At 46.9% G+C, this 16,831-nt stretch overlaps 1 protein-coding gene across 3 annotated transcripts in view; it reads left to right on the top strand.

Moving 5' to 3' along the window:
* The window catches only part of ADAP1 (ArfGAP with dual PH domains 1), a 111,313-nt gene that overhangs the window by 5,363 nt on the left and 89,119 nt on the right, over positions 1 to 16,831 (top strand). The window contains exon 1 of one of the 3 annotated variants that reach the window (XM_044981068.1): positions 9,144 to 9,162. The exons of 1 other annotated variant lie outside the window; for it this stretch is intronic. Coding sequence is in view for 1 of the 2 variants with exons in the window: in XM_044981064.1 (XP_044836999.1) it covers positions 9,645 to 9,729 (85 nt within the window). In the remaining variant the exon portion in view is untranslated. Of the gene's footprint in view, positions 1 to 9,143; positions 9,163 to 9,298; positions 9,730 to 16,831 lie in introns of those variants that run through there. One more of the 3 variants, XM_044981064.1, reaches the window with a different exon arrangement.

The following is a 16,831-nucleotide window of genomic DNA, read 5'->3' as shown; positions in this document are numbered from 1 at the left end:
TTTACATTTTTATTTTTGAATGCAGGTATTTTTGTACATAATTCTAAATTTGTAAGTGCAACTTTCATGATAAAGAGATTGCACTACAGTACTTGTAATAGGATTTTTCAATTCCCCCCATTTCGTTTGTTTTTACAGTGCAAATACTTGTGATAAAAAATAAAGTGAGTACTGTACACTTTATATTTTATATTGTAATTGAAATCAATATATTTGAAAATGTAGAAAACATCCAAAATATTTAAATAAATGGTATTCTATTATTTTTTAACAGTCTTTTTAATCACATGATTAATCACGATTAATTTTATTAATCGGGATTCTTTTTTTTAAATCGCTTGACAGCCCTAATAGAAATCCATGTAGCCCCTAAGAATATCCTTCCAGCTAAGCTTTGGGCACAGGCCTGGACGTTAGCCTGCCCTGTGGACTTGCTATGATACTCTAGGGGACAAATCCTTCAGACACACAGGACTCTGACCATAGCCGAGTCAATGCTGTTCTTTGGCTCAGGCAAAGCAGGATTTGGGGGAGCCAGCACAGAAGGTCCAGATTCCTGCATGCCATGGCATGCTGCCCTTTGGGGGCTACTGGCATACTTGGATCCACTAGCCCTTCCTTTCACTCATGGAAGGTGGGGATGTAGGACTGGCTCCTGGGTTACTGCAACCTTGATGCTTCAGTAGCAGCCTTGGGGTGAAATCCTGGCCCCACTGAACTCCCATTGACTTCAATGGGCCAGGATTTCACCTATGGAATGAACTGCTGCCACTCTGAGGATTTCCTCACTGGATTATTCAGGAAGCGCAGTGACCGTACAATTTGCTCCATGCCCATGAAACATCCGCTGACTTCGTGGGAGATCTGAAAAGCAGCAAGGACAGAGAGTCAGGATTAAGATCTGCCTGGAGGATCCAAGAGGTGAATTTTGCCTTTACTTTTAAACCCAGGATGCATTCAGCATTGCACAGAAGCTGCAGGGCAGGGCAGTGCTGAGAAAATCAGTAAGAATGCAGGCCGCTGAACTGAACAAGAAGAAATTGTCGGTGCCGGATGAGGTCTGAAGTCACCATTAATAAATATCAATACAAAATGTCAGGGGCTGAGTCAATGAGTTTAATGAGGCTGGCTTAATCTGAGTGCTTTCATTTATTTGTGATAGCAGAAAATTCCCCTTTGGAGGTAGCTTCCCTTTCCACTTGGGCTTCTGTGTCTTGGGTTTAGTTCGAGTTCAATTTTTGCAGGCTGCTGACTAAAAGGTGTAGGAAAGCATCATTAACCCTTTGAGTTCCCCACCTTGTGCTACATCCTAGCCACTTACAGACCACACATTTTCAGGGGCCCATAGTCTGGCCCAGTGTGTGTGTGTGTCTCCAGAGCATGAACTCAGATATACTGCAAAGGCAGCACCAGCATGTGCCCATATCCTGGCTATGTATTTCTGTCACTCCATCTCCGTCCAGACAATCTGCAGCTGTCTCATCTAGATACAGTAGGTGTTTATGCCATCACGCCTGTGAGTACCCACCTCAGCTTATCTCAACCAGGAGTACCAATACACACATGGTTGCCATCGCTGGCTCAGTTAGTACTGGTCTATGTGCATGGACTATGACACTGTACCCTGGCATGCCCCCCTGTGGCTTCTGTTGAGAGTTAATGTGATATTATGCAGATGAGCTGAATTTGGTCTTCAGCTCAGTCCCTGCCTCCCTGAGAGTCTGGGAGCACTGCAGAGGCAGCAAGCATAGCTCAAGGGGAGTGCCTTGCTCCTTGTAGAAGTGGACAGTATGGGAACAGTGTTGATCCACTCTAGACGGAGCTACATCCAGCCCGCCTTACCTGGAGAGAGGGGTGTGTGTGTGTGTGTGTGTGTGTGTGTGTGATAAGAACCTATGTAGAACAGAATCCACGTAGGGCCTTTCCTTGGGGTAAATGGGGTGCTCCGGGAATCCCAGAGTTCATTCCCATTCCCTCAAAAAGAATCTGGAAAGGGATGAATGAATTTTGCCTGGAATCTCTGTCCCCAGCTTCTTAAATATTCACTCCAGGACATTTGCAGTGCCAGCTAACATGGCTAATTTAAAGCAGAGAGGGTTCTGGATTGATGGCTTCATCTGGGCTGCCAGTGTGTGTAAGTGATAAGCAGGCTGATGTTGTTTGTTGTTGAATCCTAAGCTGGCTAATATTTTAAATCATTCTGGCACTAATAGGTTGGGCTGGTTGGTACGGCAAATCACTCAGTGGCACCACAAATGTGGGCTGACTGATATATTAAACCCACTACTGCAGTAATAACCTGGGCTGGCTGGTACATGGAATCAAGTTTGCACCTATAACCTGGGCTGGTTGGTTTATTAAAACACTCTTGCAGAGGTCCTCTGGACTAAAGAATCCCTGGGTACAAAAAGCCTGGAAACGGTTGCTCTGTCTGTCTCTCTCCTGCCATTTTCTAAGCTGGCTCGGGTGACTTTTATAACCTTTTGTAGAACAGTTTATTTTTTTGCACCTGTTTATTGTAGCACTGAAGAAGTTTGACTGCAGGTTCTCACGATGTTGGCTTCATGCTCCCGCATGGCTTTGGCTGTGGAGCAGTGCTGCCCCCTCTTGCTAGAAGTCATCACTGAAAGCGAAAATATTTAACAAATATAATGAGGGTACAGCAACTATTTCTGGTTATGTTGTCTGTTAGATGCCAAGTTATAAAGCCTTCCCAAAGCTATGCAGACCATTTTGCCTTAGGGTATGAGAGAGGCAGGATTGTTACAGCAACTTGGGACCTAGAAATGATTAATTTTTTTTCTTTAAATTGTGGTGAATTTTTTCCACTAAACATTTTTTTGAGGGGACCTTTGCCACCCTTCTCCAACTAGCTCTGCTTCTTTCCTCCTCCAAACAGCCTCTTTCCAGAGAACTACACTTTAAATTCTGCCTAATGTTGTATCCCCATCAATGCTCAACAGTACTAGCATTTAGCCACAGAGGGCAACGTGGAATTATATGTTTGAATGGTTCTGACATTCCAACCAGCAGAGGGCATTGGTACAAAGCATGGTTGGAAGACAGACTGACACACATACCGTATTATTATAAAGTTTTACTACTTTTCTCTGGCCCAGTTTTTAAAGGCCTCTTTCTGGGATACTAGGGCCAGAAGTAGGGTGACCCGATGTCCCGATTTTATAGGGACAGTCCCGATTTTTGGGTCTTTTTCTTATATAGGCTCCTATTACCCCTCCACCCCCTGTCCCAATTTTTCACATTTGCTGTCTGGTCACCCTAGCCAGAAGTGACCTATTGATACTTCCTTTTTCTCTCTGTCACAGAATGCTCCTGCCATCATCTGTCTTGCAGGCAGCATTATCACTTCCACGTTCTATATCCTGCATCACTTACAGTAACCACCAGTTCCCCATCTGCATGCACCATTCAGCCCTTGGAATGCTTACTTTCACTTTCATCTCTGAAGCGCAGTGAGACATTGTGCCATGCAAACGGCTGGTTCGAATGTCTCAGAACTGTTCCCATAAGGATGTGCATTTGAACAGGAAGAGATTAAATTACTGGAATTGAGCAAAAGCAATTTCCCTGATAAGTGCTTGCCTTGCGTGCTGTACACTGTGGAACTTGTCCTCCTGCAGACTCCTCCTAGAAATGAACTGATGATCACCAGCACTGAGAAATCACTTCAGCTTTACTTGAATAAGCTGATACATACTTAGGGTCTGTGTCTCCTCTCTCACTCTGACTCTCCCCTACTGGGCCAATTCTGCTCTCACTTTCAACACTGTAAATCAGGAGTAACTCTGCTGAGGTTAGTGGATTAACAGTGGTGTAAATGAGATCAGAATCAGGCCTACTGACTTCAGAAGAGTTACTCCTGGTTTTCCTGCTGTAAGTGAGAGCAGAACAGGGCTCATTGATAGGGCTGGATTCTCAGCTGGTATAAAACAGTGTAGCACCATCAAACTGAATGGAGCTATGCCGCCTTACTCTAGCTGAGGATATGTAATATTTCACACATACAAAGCTGGTTCTGTTCACTAATGACAAGGGATCCGCACACCTATGTGAGTTTCATGTAGTGTGTTATATAGTTTGTTACAAAGCAGAGGAATACAAATATACAAGTATCCCAGAGGCACCAAGTAACATAATCATCTCCTATTGTTCCCCTTGGCTCTGTTCAGATATCGAGCTGGCTGTGCACCAACCAAGAAGAATCCACACTGTCACCTCCATGTACTGATTTCCAACTGTAAGTGGATTATTTGGATGCAGCGGTACTAGCCAGAGCAGGGATACTGTAACAATTCATGTACTGTGGGTGCTGAAAGCCATTGAACCCAACTGCAAACCCTGTATATGATGGAAACCGCTTCAAGCCAGGGGGTGCGGCAGCACCTTTGGCACCCCTAGTTCCAGCACCAGTGGCCATTAAAGCAGAAAAGCAGCCGTGACCATTAACTTTCCCTTTTGTGATTTCCCCTTGAGCACTTTGTATGAGTGAGACTCAGGACTCCAAACAGCGTGAGGTGAAAACGGACATGACCAGGGTGCGGCTGGGGGCAGAGCTCATTGGCAGTTATGGTAGCAGACTGAAAATGTGGATTAGGTGTCCAATGTACCTAGACAAACCTCCCAGAAGTATCGGAGAAATCAAGCTCTTTTCCTTCCTCCTGCCCACGACCAGCCTAAACCTTCCTGTTCTCTCACTCTTGCGTGCACCAGTAGTCCTGGTGAAGTCCATAAGTCTGCTTGTGTGACTGTTAGCCAACGGGAGGACGGGGCTCACAATCAGTTCAGGTCTCTGTGTTCGTGGCACTGTGCTTTTGAGAAGGACCGGGTGCTACTGGAATGTAGTAATGCTGAAATTACACAGGCCCTGAGCCTCCAAGCAGACCCATCTGGGTGGAGTCCTGGATTTACATGGAGCCTCCCTGACTTTTGGTACAGGTGCAGGAATCTGCCTGGGAAAGCCGTTTACAGAGGTGAGGCCAAAGATTGTTACTTTGCTACTTTATCACCCATGCCTAATTTTCCTTTGCACTTTCATAGCCTGCTTCATCTTGGCAACTCTTGATGTACATGAATCCATCCTTATGACTCCTCGTGGGAGAGAGCTGAGGGTTCTTGTCCTTGTTCTATGATGGTAGATTTGCTCAAGGTTACCAGAGGGAGTCAGTGTCAGGGCTGGGATTAGAACTCAAAAATGCCCCGGCCTGTGCTCCTCACTACTGCAGCTCTCTCTGAAATGCATCTTTTGTCTATGGATGGAATTTAATAATCCAAGAAACAAGCATATCTTAAAAAGGGAAACGCCCTGAGGTTTGGTCTATGTAACAGGAAGACCGCAGTGTAGCTGTTATCAATTCAGTTAGAATTGGTGGGAGGAACTGCTTTTTATCCATCTGCTGATAAGGAAAAATGTAAGGTGGAGGGCTGCCTTTCTTCTGCTCATTGGGAAGCTAACGATGTTCTTTCCAGATGATATAATATTCCAGACAGTTTTGCTTGTATGCAGTTACTGTCTGCCTGATATTTCAGTTTGGCATTGTTGTACATATATTTGCTGTGAAGTGTTTACTTGTGTAATGGAGTGAATACTCTTTAGAATCACATACAGGCTTTCAGTTTAATACCTTTCTACTTGCATAGTCATGGTATTGATTTGGCCATTGCAGAATCAGGGCCTTAGAGACTCTCTCTCAGCTTCTTTGAGTTATTATTGCTAATATGTCCTCTTGGTTTCACGTAGGTGTAGCTCAGATTTCTCCTTTTGGGACAGCGGCTTTTGTAATTCCCAATAACAGACCGATGGAGTTTTATTTTGTAAAACAACTGCTCTCATCTCTTGCCAATTGCAGCCTAGACAAGATTTTTATGGCTAGTAAAGCCTGAAAATAGAATTTCATAATAGAAGACGCTGACACAGCTGTAACTCTTTAACAGTGCAAATGGCTCCTCCATAATAAAAGGAAAGCAGCCAAAAACCCACAGAGGAAAGAGCCGACACTGGGGAGGAAAAATGGCCTTTTTGGTAGTCTCAGTCAGATATTTTCAAAGTACTGTATCACCAGAAGGAAGAGGCTCCTAGGCAGACAGATTCCTATGAAACCTTCAGCGTTTCTCAGCTTGAGTGTAACTGCCACCCCGGCCAGCATTTCCAAAGATGCTTAGCTCCCACTGACTTCATCACGAGGGCTTAGAGCTCAGCACTTCTGAAGACCAAGCTCATAATAGCTGTTACTAAGGCCACTATTTAGCAATTCAGAAAATATTTGCTGGGTTAAAAAGGTTTAAAATATTACTTTTTAATTAAATCTGACTACAAATGCTGATTGGCAATGGAAAGACAGAAACCATCGGTGTGAGGACAGCCTAGCACCAGAGCTGGTCCCACCTCCAGTGGAGCTAGTGGGAGCTTTGCGGAGCTTGCTAAAGTCCCCCAGCTGGTTATGCTTTCTGGGCTGATCCAGCACCTGTTGAAGTCATTGGAAAGGCTCCCACTGACTTCAGTGGGCATTGGAGCAGAACCATAAGCAGCATGATAGCAGGGCCTCCTCTTGTATATGTGTTTAGATCCCTCTCTGCCTTTAAAGGTCCCATCATTGTGACTCAGGTCAGTAGGTGATTGTGTCTTTGCTGTCATGGGCCCTGCCATTTGGAACTTGCTCCCCATCCAACAACCACCACAGATCATTCCTCCCCACTTCTGCTGTTTGTGCTTTCACGTTCCTGTACGGCAAGCGTAGCTGCTCTGAAATCCATGGCATGACGAAGCCAGATCCTCAGCTGCTGTCCATCAGCATAGCATTGTTGACTTTCATGGAGCTATGCTGATTGACTAAGGTTCTGTAAATCAGCAGTACTAACTCAGCTGAAATCTATGGAGTTAACACAGTGTAAATCAGGAGTGAAGCTGGATGGAGTTAGGCTTGTGTAAAGTTGGTGTAAGTGAAAGAGGATCAGGGCCCTTTATTTCCAAAGCATTTTCACTATGACTGCTTTGGTTCCCATAGTTATGACTTCTCCACCTCCCATTCTCTTCTTATGCTGGTCCCCTGTCCACTCTCTTCACATGCACTTTTTGTTCTCTTCATTTGAAGTTTGCAGTGGGATTTTTACTACAAAGTTTTTCTTGCATTGTGGCAAGGCATGCACCACAAATTATATTATTATTAGATTTAAATAATGATGATTGCTCTCAATCAATCTTCCACCCCTACCATCCCCCTTTCCTTTATGAGAGGGCTTGTTCTGATCATCTGCAACAGTCCCCATTATATTTGATTTTATTACAAGATATAAATTTCTTTCTGCAGCCCTGGAACACAGAGTGCAGAGAGGAGAGCAGAATTGCCTAGCAACCAGGAGAACAAAAAATTAAGAGAATCAATAAGCCTGGATGGAAAGCTAAACAGGGACTTTAAAACAAAATATTTTCTTGTTGTTCCTCCTCTGGTAATGATTTGCAATATCTCAGCTGTAGCATGGAGAGGTCATTATGTGCAATGGATGCTTCTGGGGGCAGGAAGGGACTGGTCTGCATCAAAATTAAAGGATAGATGAAAACCCAGCAACCGGACCCGGACTTGCATAATGCCCTCATCCTGCAAACACGCATATGAGTAATCCCACTGACTTTAATGGAACTATTCACGTATGCAAGTGTTTGCAGGCATGGGACCAAGAGTCTACCTCAGGGCCAGTTCTGCTGTCATTTACACTTGTACAAATCCAGAGTAATTCCACTGAAGTCAGCGGCTGTACTCCAGATTTACACCAATATAACTGGAAAAAGAATTTTGTTCTGAGTTTTAAGGAGGTGACAGGCTGTTTGACATACAAGTGGGGGGCCCAATTCTGTAGATAGTCCAGATAAAATCTGTAGTAGGATTACTTCACAGGAGTCAGAGCTGCAGGATTGGACCCTAGGTTAGCATGATAGCCAGGTTTTTCAAAGCTAGATAGAAAAAGCAACCTGTAATGTACAGAGGGTTGCTTCATGATATGAATTTTTTAAAAGATCAGAAATTAATGCAGTTAAACTTAGTATCTATCAGTAAAAATGGTAAGATAATTTAGGAAAATATTTTCCAGATTAAGGAGAAATCCCATTGAAATCAAAGGCACTACTTACAGAAGTGAAGTTACACATGTGATTGAAGGATCAGGGTCATAATTTGGATTTAGTGCTGGTTTTCTGTTGGGTTATTTGAGTCGTGATCCTGAAAACAACATTTGCATACATGCTTAACTTTGGATGGAAGTCAAATCAATGGGATTCCTCATCATAAAGTCAGACAGATAAGTAAGCCTTTGTACCATGAAAGCTTTGATTTTTTCTTTTTAAGGGGATGGGGTGTAATTGAACAAGTGGATTCAAAAATTATTCTGGCACAGTAATTTCTAGGTGATGTATGATCTCGATGCAATTGACTAACAGTTGGGGAGGAAGGATGAGCCAGTATTTAGCATGTTCACCTAGGATGTGGGAGACCTGGCTTCAGTTTGCTGCTGGACCACAGACTTACTGAGGGACCTTGGAGAAATCTGTTAGGGCCCAGCTCCCCATCAGTACAGTGGGGATTATAGCACTTCCCTACCTCACGGGGTGTTGTGGGGATAAATATGTAAAAATTGGAAGGTACTCAGGTGCTAAGATGATGAAGAGATTTGTAAAGTGCTTTGAGACCCTTCAAGGAAAGTGCTATTGAAATAAATCAGCTTTTTTTTTTAAATTTGAATTTTATCAGTAAAGAAGGGGGGAAAAGCAGGAGGGTCAGGGGAAAAGTCAAGTTTTTTTTCTTTGTATTGAGGGGGTATATATTTTAATTTTACTAAACAAAAATACACTCAATGATCAACATCAAACAAAAAAAAGAAAATCCAAAATATCGACCTCCAAAACATCCGCTAAAATAAACACAACAGAAGGCCCTGCTCGTACTTAACTTTATGCACTGTGAGTCTTCCCCCTTGGTTTCACACAAACTAAGGCCCCAGCCTTGCAAATGGATCTGTCCAGGTCCCTCTGGGGACCCAGGCAGCGCTTCATTGCAATCAGAAAAGCGCCCAGCCAGATCTACGTCGCCGAGGGCCCCAGACGCTCAGTGAAGCCAGTGGGGCTACTCGTCTCTGCAGGCTCGGGGGTAAAAGGTGGGAAGGTGGTTTTGTCCTGTCCTGTCCTCCCCGCAGCGCGCCGCTCTCACGCCCAGGGGGCTCCGTGGGGCCCGGCTGCAGGAGAGAGGATTCGCCACTGGGGGTCGCGGGCGAACCAGGCTGGCCAGGAGAGGGCCCGGCTCGGGGCTCCTGCGAAAGGCAGCGCGTTCCCCGCCGCCGCCGCCGCGGGAGGAATGCGGAACCAGCCCCGTGCAAAGAGCTGCGGCGGCCGCTGCTGCCCGGGCTGGAGGCTGCTCAGCGCCCAGTGAGCAGGATGGGGAAGCGGGAGCCCTAAGCGCCCTGCTGCCGCCCAGGGGGTCCGCCTTGCCCGTCTGAGCCGGGGCCAGATGAAGCAGCCCCCGGCGGCGAGGTAGCTTCTCCAGCGCCCCCAGCCCAGCCCCATGAAGCTCATCTAGCGGCGGCGGCGGAGGAGGAGAGAAGCCAGAGCCGAGCCCTGCTCGCTCGCTCGCACCGGCCCCATGGCGAGGGAGAAGCCCAGGAAGGCGTTGCAGGAGCTGCTCCAGAGACCGGGCAACCAGCTGTGCGCGGACTGCTCCGCACCTGGTAAGGGCGGGGCCCCGCGGGCTGGAGCGAGCGAGCTGCCCGGGCTGGGGGAGCGGCGTGGCCGGGGCGGGCACGGAGGGAGCTGGATCCCTCGGCGGCCGCCGCCCTGTGGGGTCCGGGCTGCACCTGCCGCCCGGGCAGGGCGGGGTCCCGTCCAAGTTTGCCGGGGCCAGGTGGCCGCCCGGCTCGGGGAGAGCCCGGCGGGCTGGGCGCCCTGCGGCGGCGAGCTCCGCGGCCAGTCTGCCGCGGGTGCGGTGCTTGCCCCTAGCCGGGCTATTGCAAAACTGCGGGCTCTGGAGAAAGAGGAAACCGGCCGCTGGGCTCCCTGGAAGGGGGCCGCGTGAGCAGGGTCCGAGCCCCCCCCTCGGCCGGGGGTTCCCAGCCCCCATTGGCGAGGCAGGTCTCCCGGCTGCTCAGCTGGGGGAGGCGATGAAGGCGATGCCCCAGGAGACAGTTGGAGGGAGGGGGCGACCCAGGAGAGGGGTGAGCCCCCGATCCGGCAGCTGGCCGCCCAAGCCGTGCTCTAGACCCTGGTGGGGTGCCAGGGAAGAGAAGGTGCCCCGGAGTCCCAGCAGGGAGAGCCGGGGTACCTCGCCCCCCCGCCCCCAGCTCTCTGGGGCTGACTTATGAATGCTGATGTCATCCCCGGCTACTTCAGCCGGTTTGTGTGTGAGAGCTGCAGTGCAGATCGAGCCCTACGCCCAGATGACAATGACACTTCATTACTTTGCCAGGGTGGGCAGGCAGGCAGCGGTGAGGTTTGCAGGCGTGGGGCTGCTGGGCGATCTAGTCCGTGTCAGGCTGGGGGCTCTGCCTCCTTGCTCCTGTCGTTATTCCCTCCCTGCAATCTGTGTGGAGCTTTTGTTGCCAAGTAGCCAAGGTTCCCTTTCTCAGGGAATCAACAGACCCGGTGCTCCCAGTGCCTGGCTGTGCCACTTTCTGCCAGCCAACCTTTGACCACCGCCACACAGGTGTTTGCTGTAGACTTCGCCCCTTTCTTCTTGCTTCATAACTATAGATAATAAAATGTCAGTTGTGCTCATTGCTGGGGGTGGGGGAGGGGATGGCCGGGGGAGATTCTGAGCCAGACACACACCCTTCCTTGTCCTTTGAATGGAGAAGTCACTGGGGGCTGAGCCTGGTGGTTTGAATGCCTTACTGAGTGCAGTGATGCTCAGGTCTGTGTTTGTAGGTGTCTGTACAGATCCCCTAGGGAAAAGTCCTGCAGAGTTTAATAGAAAATAACCTTCCGGGGGAGAGTGACAGAGAATGATACCCTCTTGCAGAAATTGGTAGATTGACTTTAAAATATCAAACCTGCAGAAGGGCTATTTTAAGCTATTACACTCTATAGGTTTTAGGACATTGACGGAATGTTATTACCTTTCTGTAGCATCTCATTGATTTCCATCTTGTTAAATATCGGTAGGATCTGGGATGGATCATTAACCGTGGGTTTGTGTCCCTAATCTGCATTGAAGCTAAACTGGGATCCCCTAAAGATACTTTCAATCACATTGTACCTGGCTAGTGATGCCTAAGAACCTGCTACTACACAGTGTGTGTGGCTTTGCTGGCTGGTAGAACTCCACCTAGTCACTCCCACCTCTTGCGGTATCACCTTATTAACCCACATCTTGCTGTACACAGCTTGGCTCTGATTGCAGTAGGAGTCTCCCTAAAAACCTTCCTGAAGGAGAATTTTCAGGCTGGGACTGTTCAGATCAATAGCATAACTGTTAAGGGGGGAGTAACGCAAAGCCCACCCAACAAAACAGGGAGTAGTTACCCAGTATCATCATGATTAAGATGAAACTGTGGCTCAATAAAATAGCTTATGTTGTGGTTAGGTTATTAGGGACTCCGAAGGTGGGTTTTCAAGCTATGAAGCCACAGGCTGCTGTTGGTCACACCTGGGTGCAGAGATGTGCTCAGTGGTATCGCATCTTGTAACAGAGAAAAATTTGGGTCACTGTCTTGTGATGCAAGATGTATTATTATTGTAAGTCAGCTCCTTTTCGATGTGGTCTAACAACCTTAACAGCCCGGTTTTCTCCTGCGTTGTACCCCTGCTCTACAGCTCCGCTTTAGTTTTTTTAACCATGCGCAGTAACTCTACTGTAGTAGATGCCTCTGACTGGGGTTCAGTGACGGTAAACTGACATGCCTGTGCATGTTATGGGTTATTTAGGACAATTAAAGATGAGAGAGAGAGAGAGACAGTGTGAATGTGTATTACATATAAAATCAGTGGACCAAATCTGGTTATTTGCATTGGGGTAAAGGAGAGTAGGATTTGGGGTAGTGCTTTCCAATCAAGGCAAGGAGCAGTGAGGTGGAACAGTTACATGACCCTTGACTTGCATTGCCCTATGCTACATCCTGCCATGTGCAGGTTAAATAGCAGGTGGTGTATTTCCCTGATCCTGCAGTGGCTCCCAATACAGCCAGTCTCCTGTTTACAGGGCTGCAGGCATATCAGCCCAAGTTTCCCTTCTCATCCTGTGTCTCATTTAGCTCAGGCATGAGGCCACATGTAGTCTACAGCAGTGGTTTTCAACCTGTGGTCCACGGACCCCTGGGGCCGCAGACTATGTCTAAGGTTTCCACAGGGGTCTGCATCTCCATCTGAATTTTTTTTAGGGTTCTGCAAATGAAAAATGGTTGAAAACCACTAGCTGAAAACCCACAGAGTCAATGGAGAGTAACCTTCCTTTTAGTGAGAGAACTGGGCGGGGGTGGGGGAGAGAACACACACACACCAAAATAGAAATAGGGAAGGAAAAAATAAAGAAAACAAGATGAGAATGGGAGAAGAGAGGAGAGAAAACAAACAGAAGACAGGCAGGCTGGTGCCAATTGGCAGATGGTGCAAGGGGACGGAGAGAATGGGCATTCAGCTGCCAGTCCGGTGCAATCAGGGATCTGGTGAAACTAAAGGCTGATATTCTCTAGTATGGAGTGTGCATGTGTCTCTAACTAAAATACAAGGGAGAATTCATGAGCCAGTGAGAATCGGCTCCAAGATGCAGCTATTTAGCTAAGGGATTCTAACAATAGGATAAATAATAGAGCTGTTTGGAAAAACAAAACAAAATAGCTACTGTTTTCAAATTATTTTCATTCCATTTGTGTAGAAAGCAGCTCACTTCTGGCTTTTTGAAATTTCCTGCAGAATCAAATCTTTTTTTAGACATCGTGATTGTTTTTTAAAGTTACATTTTTGTCAATTTTAGAAAAACTCTCCCTTATCATTGATTATTTTTGTTGCGGTAATGCCCCAGAGCCTCAGTCATGGATCAGGACCCCATGGTGCTAGGTGCTGTAGAAACTCTGAACAAAGAGTTGGCTCCTGCTCCAAAGAGCTTGCAATCTAACCTCTCCTAGTAGCTAAGCTGTGCAACCTAACGGCGCAGTGAAAAAAACAGTCCCCAGAATGGTAAATGGTAATAAAAAAAAAAAAGTAATAACTGGAGATATACCAATCTCCTAGAACTGGAAGGGACCTTGAAAGGTCATTGAGTCCAGCCCCCTGCCTTCACTAGCAGGACCAATTTTTGCCCCAGATCCTTAACTGGCCCCCTCAAGGATTGAACTCACAACCCTGGGTTTAGCAGGCCAATGCTCAAACCACCGAGCTATCCCTCCCCCCAAATGAGTATACAAAAGTAACCTGAAATAAGCACCTTTCCCTCCAGGCTGTATTGGCAACTTGGTCCTCCTGGTCCACGAGCTCCCCCTGCCCTCCCCTGACTATTTAGGTTAACTGCCCCTCCCAAGCTTTATGGAGACCAAAACCAAAGTGAAGACCAAATACCTAAGATTGGAAAACAAACTAACAGGCTAATTTTTTTCATTTGCAGTTTTTATTGAATGTTTTTTTAAAAAAGGTTTTAATAAAAACCTAATTGTGGGGGGTTTCTTTTGGAGTGTGTGTGTGTGTGTGTGTGCACGTACACTCGCAAAAGTTCATTTTTGCAGAAAAAAGTAATTTTTGACTATAAGTGCTTTCTGTCCAAGAATTCCAACCTGCTATAGTGACCAATGAGAGTGCACGTTATCCGAGTCTTTGAGACTGAATTACAATGCATAAACCATTGTAATAAAACCGTCACTTGGAACGCACGGCCCTGGATATCACATGCTGCAGGACTCTTTGTTGGATTGTGTGTCTCACCTGGTGGAAGCCAGGTTGCAGCAAGTCTGTTTCACTGGACCAAGGTGTTTGTCATCCGGGAAGGTGGAGTGTGGTGTGACGTCTGACGGCACAGTGAATAATCTCTCCCTGGTGGCTGGCGTGCACTGTCTCCCAATATGTTAGAATGGTTTTTTTCCTGTAACACTGAAGCGGCAGCACTTTAGCGTTGCCAGTGTAGACTAGCCCTAATATGGCAATTCAATTGGTTTTAAACCATTCTTTGTCTCCAGCAGTATCTTTCTGCACATGTGAGATGATGGCTGTCTGGGGCCATAGCAAGGCTTTGCATGTTTCTCTTCATATTCCATTCTTATCTGGTTTAGGGTTGCATTTCCGCTGGTTCAGAATCTGTTTACGTTGTCAGGGAGGAAGAAACACGGACCTGCAGGCAAAAGTGCAAATGCCGCTGGAGTGATGCTACGGCTTAGAGCTTGTCAAGTGCATTTTTATGGGCTCCAACCCATTCATTGTTAATTTTCTCTCATGTGCTCTCATCTTTCCCATTTGACTGGAACTATTGAAATAAATGGGCAAATGTGTAACTTCCACTTAAATATATATGGATTTCATCTAATTCTAACAGGCTGTGTGATAGTGGGAAGGAAGACCAACAGAAACGATAGTGGGGCGGGACCATGTTATTATAGGGCCTGGTGCTGAGCACTCAATTCCCACTGGAGTTGAGGGTATTTAGTACCTTGCTGAACTAGGCCACTCGGAACAGCCTGAGGGTTGAGGAGAGAGCTTACAGCAGGGGCCATTACAACCGTAGCTCCCACATACCCAGGAACTGGGGCATCTTCCTGTGCTTAAATTGTTGCTCCAGTTAGGCAGAGCCATTTAATGCAATAAACACATGACATAAGGTTGACAGGAGGAAAATGTAAAGAAGTGCAAGAAACCCCTGGCCTTGTTTTGGGAGAAGGAGGGCACTGAAAGAGGTGGGCTGGGGTGGGGAGGGGGTTACGATCAATCAAAAGGATGGGTAAGGAGCTAGCGGGCAGAGGCGGAGAGGAAAGAGTTCCCATTGCATTTGTGTTTTGCTTTAGACCATCTCTGCAGGGAGAAGGGCTTTTTGAACTACAAGAATGCTTCATGTTGCAGGGGTATGACTGTCCACCCCAATTTCATAACTCGCTAAGCTTGCAGCACTGCTGTGAACTGCAGATAACAAGCCGAGGTAGGCACTCAGGCCCCGAGCGCTGGATGCAAAGGGTTTGGCATATTTGTAAAAATGTCTGGGTAAAAGCTCCGCTGACAGGGAGTGGTTGTCTGCAGTGTGCATCCTCATGTGTAAAGAGAAAAGCCCCTTTCTACAACCCCAGCATTTTCTCCTAAAGTACAGTAGCCTGGAGAAGCAACAAAATCCTGACTCTGCACACAAATGTCTTCTGAGTCTGGTATTAAATCAACCCTCTCCTGCAGCCCAACCCCCTTCCTCAGCTCGGAGTCCTGTCCTGCACCCAAACTCCCTCCGGGAGCCTGCACTCCCACCAACATCCTGCCCCAGCCCTCTCCTGTACCCCAAACCCCGCATTCCCCACCCCAGAGCCCACAACCCCAGCTGGAGCCCTCACCCCCTGACCCCAACCCCCTGCTCCAGCCCAGAGCCCTCTCCCGCACCCCCAAACCCCTCATCCCTGGTTCCAACCCAGAGCCCGCATGCCCAGCCAAAGCCCTCACCCCCGTCCTGCATCCCTGCCCCAGCTTGGTGAAAGTGAGTGACAGCGGGGGAGAGTGAGTGATGGAGGGAGCGGGGCTGGAGTGAGTGGGGGCGGGGCCTCAGAGAAGGGGTGGGGCAGGGGTGTTTGGTTTTGTGCGATTAGAAAGTTGGCAACCCTATCCCCAAGACATTTGTCTTGATCAGGCTAGCGACAATAATATAATGTTTTGGGTCTTTTTAAAGGCTGAGAAAATGTGTCACTGCTTGTTCCTTGAGGCTTTGGGGTTCATGCTAAGAGGGTGGGAGTCTATGTTCCCATCTTGTGGCTCTTCCACATGGGTTTGGGTCTGCTGCTGGTCCCAGCTAACGGAGTTAGTTCTTTAGCCGAAGTGGCAAAGGCTTATGCTTTCAGTTCTGAAGGTCTTAGATTCAAACTCCGCTTATGGGTACAGGTGCAGTTGGTTATATAACCACCATATTCCTGTTAACTTCCATCCCATCCCTGTTTCTTCCCTTTCTCCTTCAAGTATGATAAATTGTGTCTTGAGTCTTATGGGAGAACCAGGAAATCTCTGTGATTTTTTTTTTACGTGATTATTATTTCTTGGAGGACAGTTGTGTGTTTAGTAATGATGGGCTAAAGAGTGTTTTATGCACTGAGTTTTCTTTTGGGATGTGACAGAGGTAGGGGCCGGTTGGGGAAGTTAATTTCTAAATCCACTCTGAATTTCCCATATGTCCTGGGTCCTTCTCTAGCCCTTGTCTTCATTTTCTGTACTTTCAAAGATGAATGAAGCATAAAAATGCCATCTGAATATCTTGCTCCTGGGCTTAGTTTGTAAAGATAGGCATGATAACAGCAGATTTGTAACTTTAAAACCAATATAGTTGATCAGTAAACACCATAATTATCTGTAGTGTTTTGCAGTGGAAGTAGTCTGAAACTGGCACCTGTTGTACTGTAGCAATGATACTTAAAGACCAGTGGCTTATTGCATTTGGGGCGGTGTGTTCTATTTAATATTCCCCTATCAATGTTGTTTTCCATGTTAAGGGAACAAAGCCATTTGGTTGGAACTTAGGAATGCCTGGAGGTTTTCTTTTATCAGGTTTTACTGCTATTTACTAAAGGGAGAAGCTTGATGATAACTGTTTTTTTAATAGTGGTCATGATGATGGTAAAACTAACAGCAAGAACTGATTCAGTCAAACTTTATCTTGAGCAGACATAAAGCTGCAAT

This window comes from Mauremys mutica, chromosome 11, assembly GCF_020497125.1.
Source record: "Mauremys mutica isolate MM-2020 ecotype Southern chromosome 11, ASM2049712v1, whole genome shotgun sequence".
Taxonomy (NCBI): Eukaryota; Metazoa; Chordata; order Testudines; family Geoemydidae; genus Mauremys; species Mauremys mutica.
This window is presented reverse-complemented; position numbering and strand designations above follow the sequence as displayed.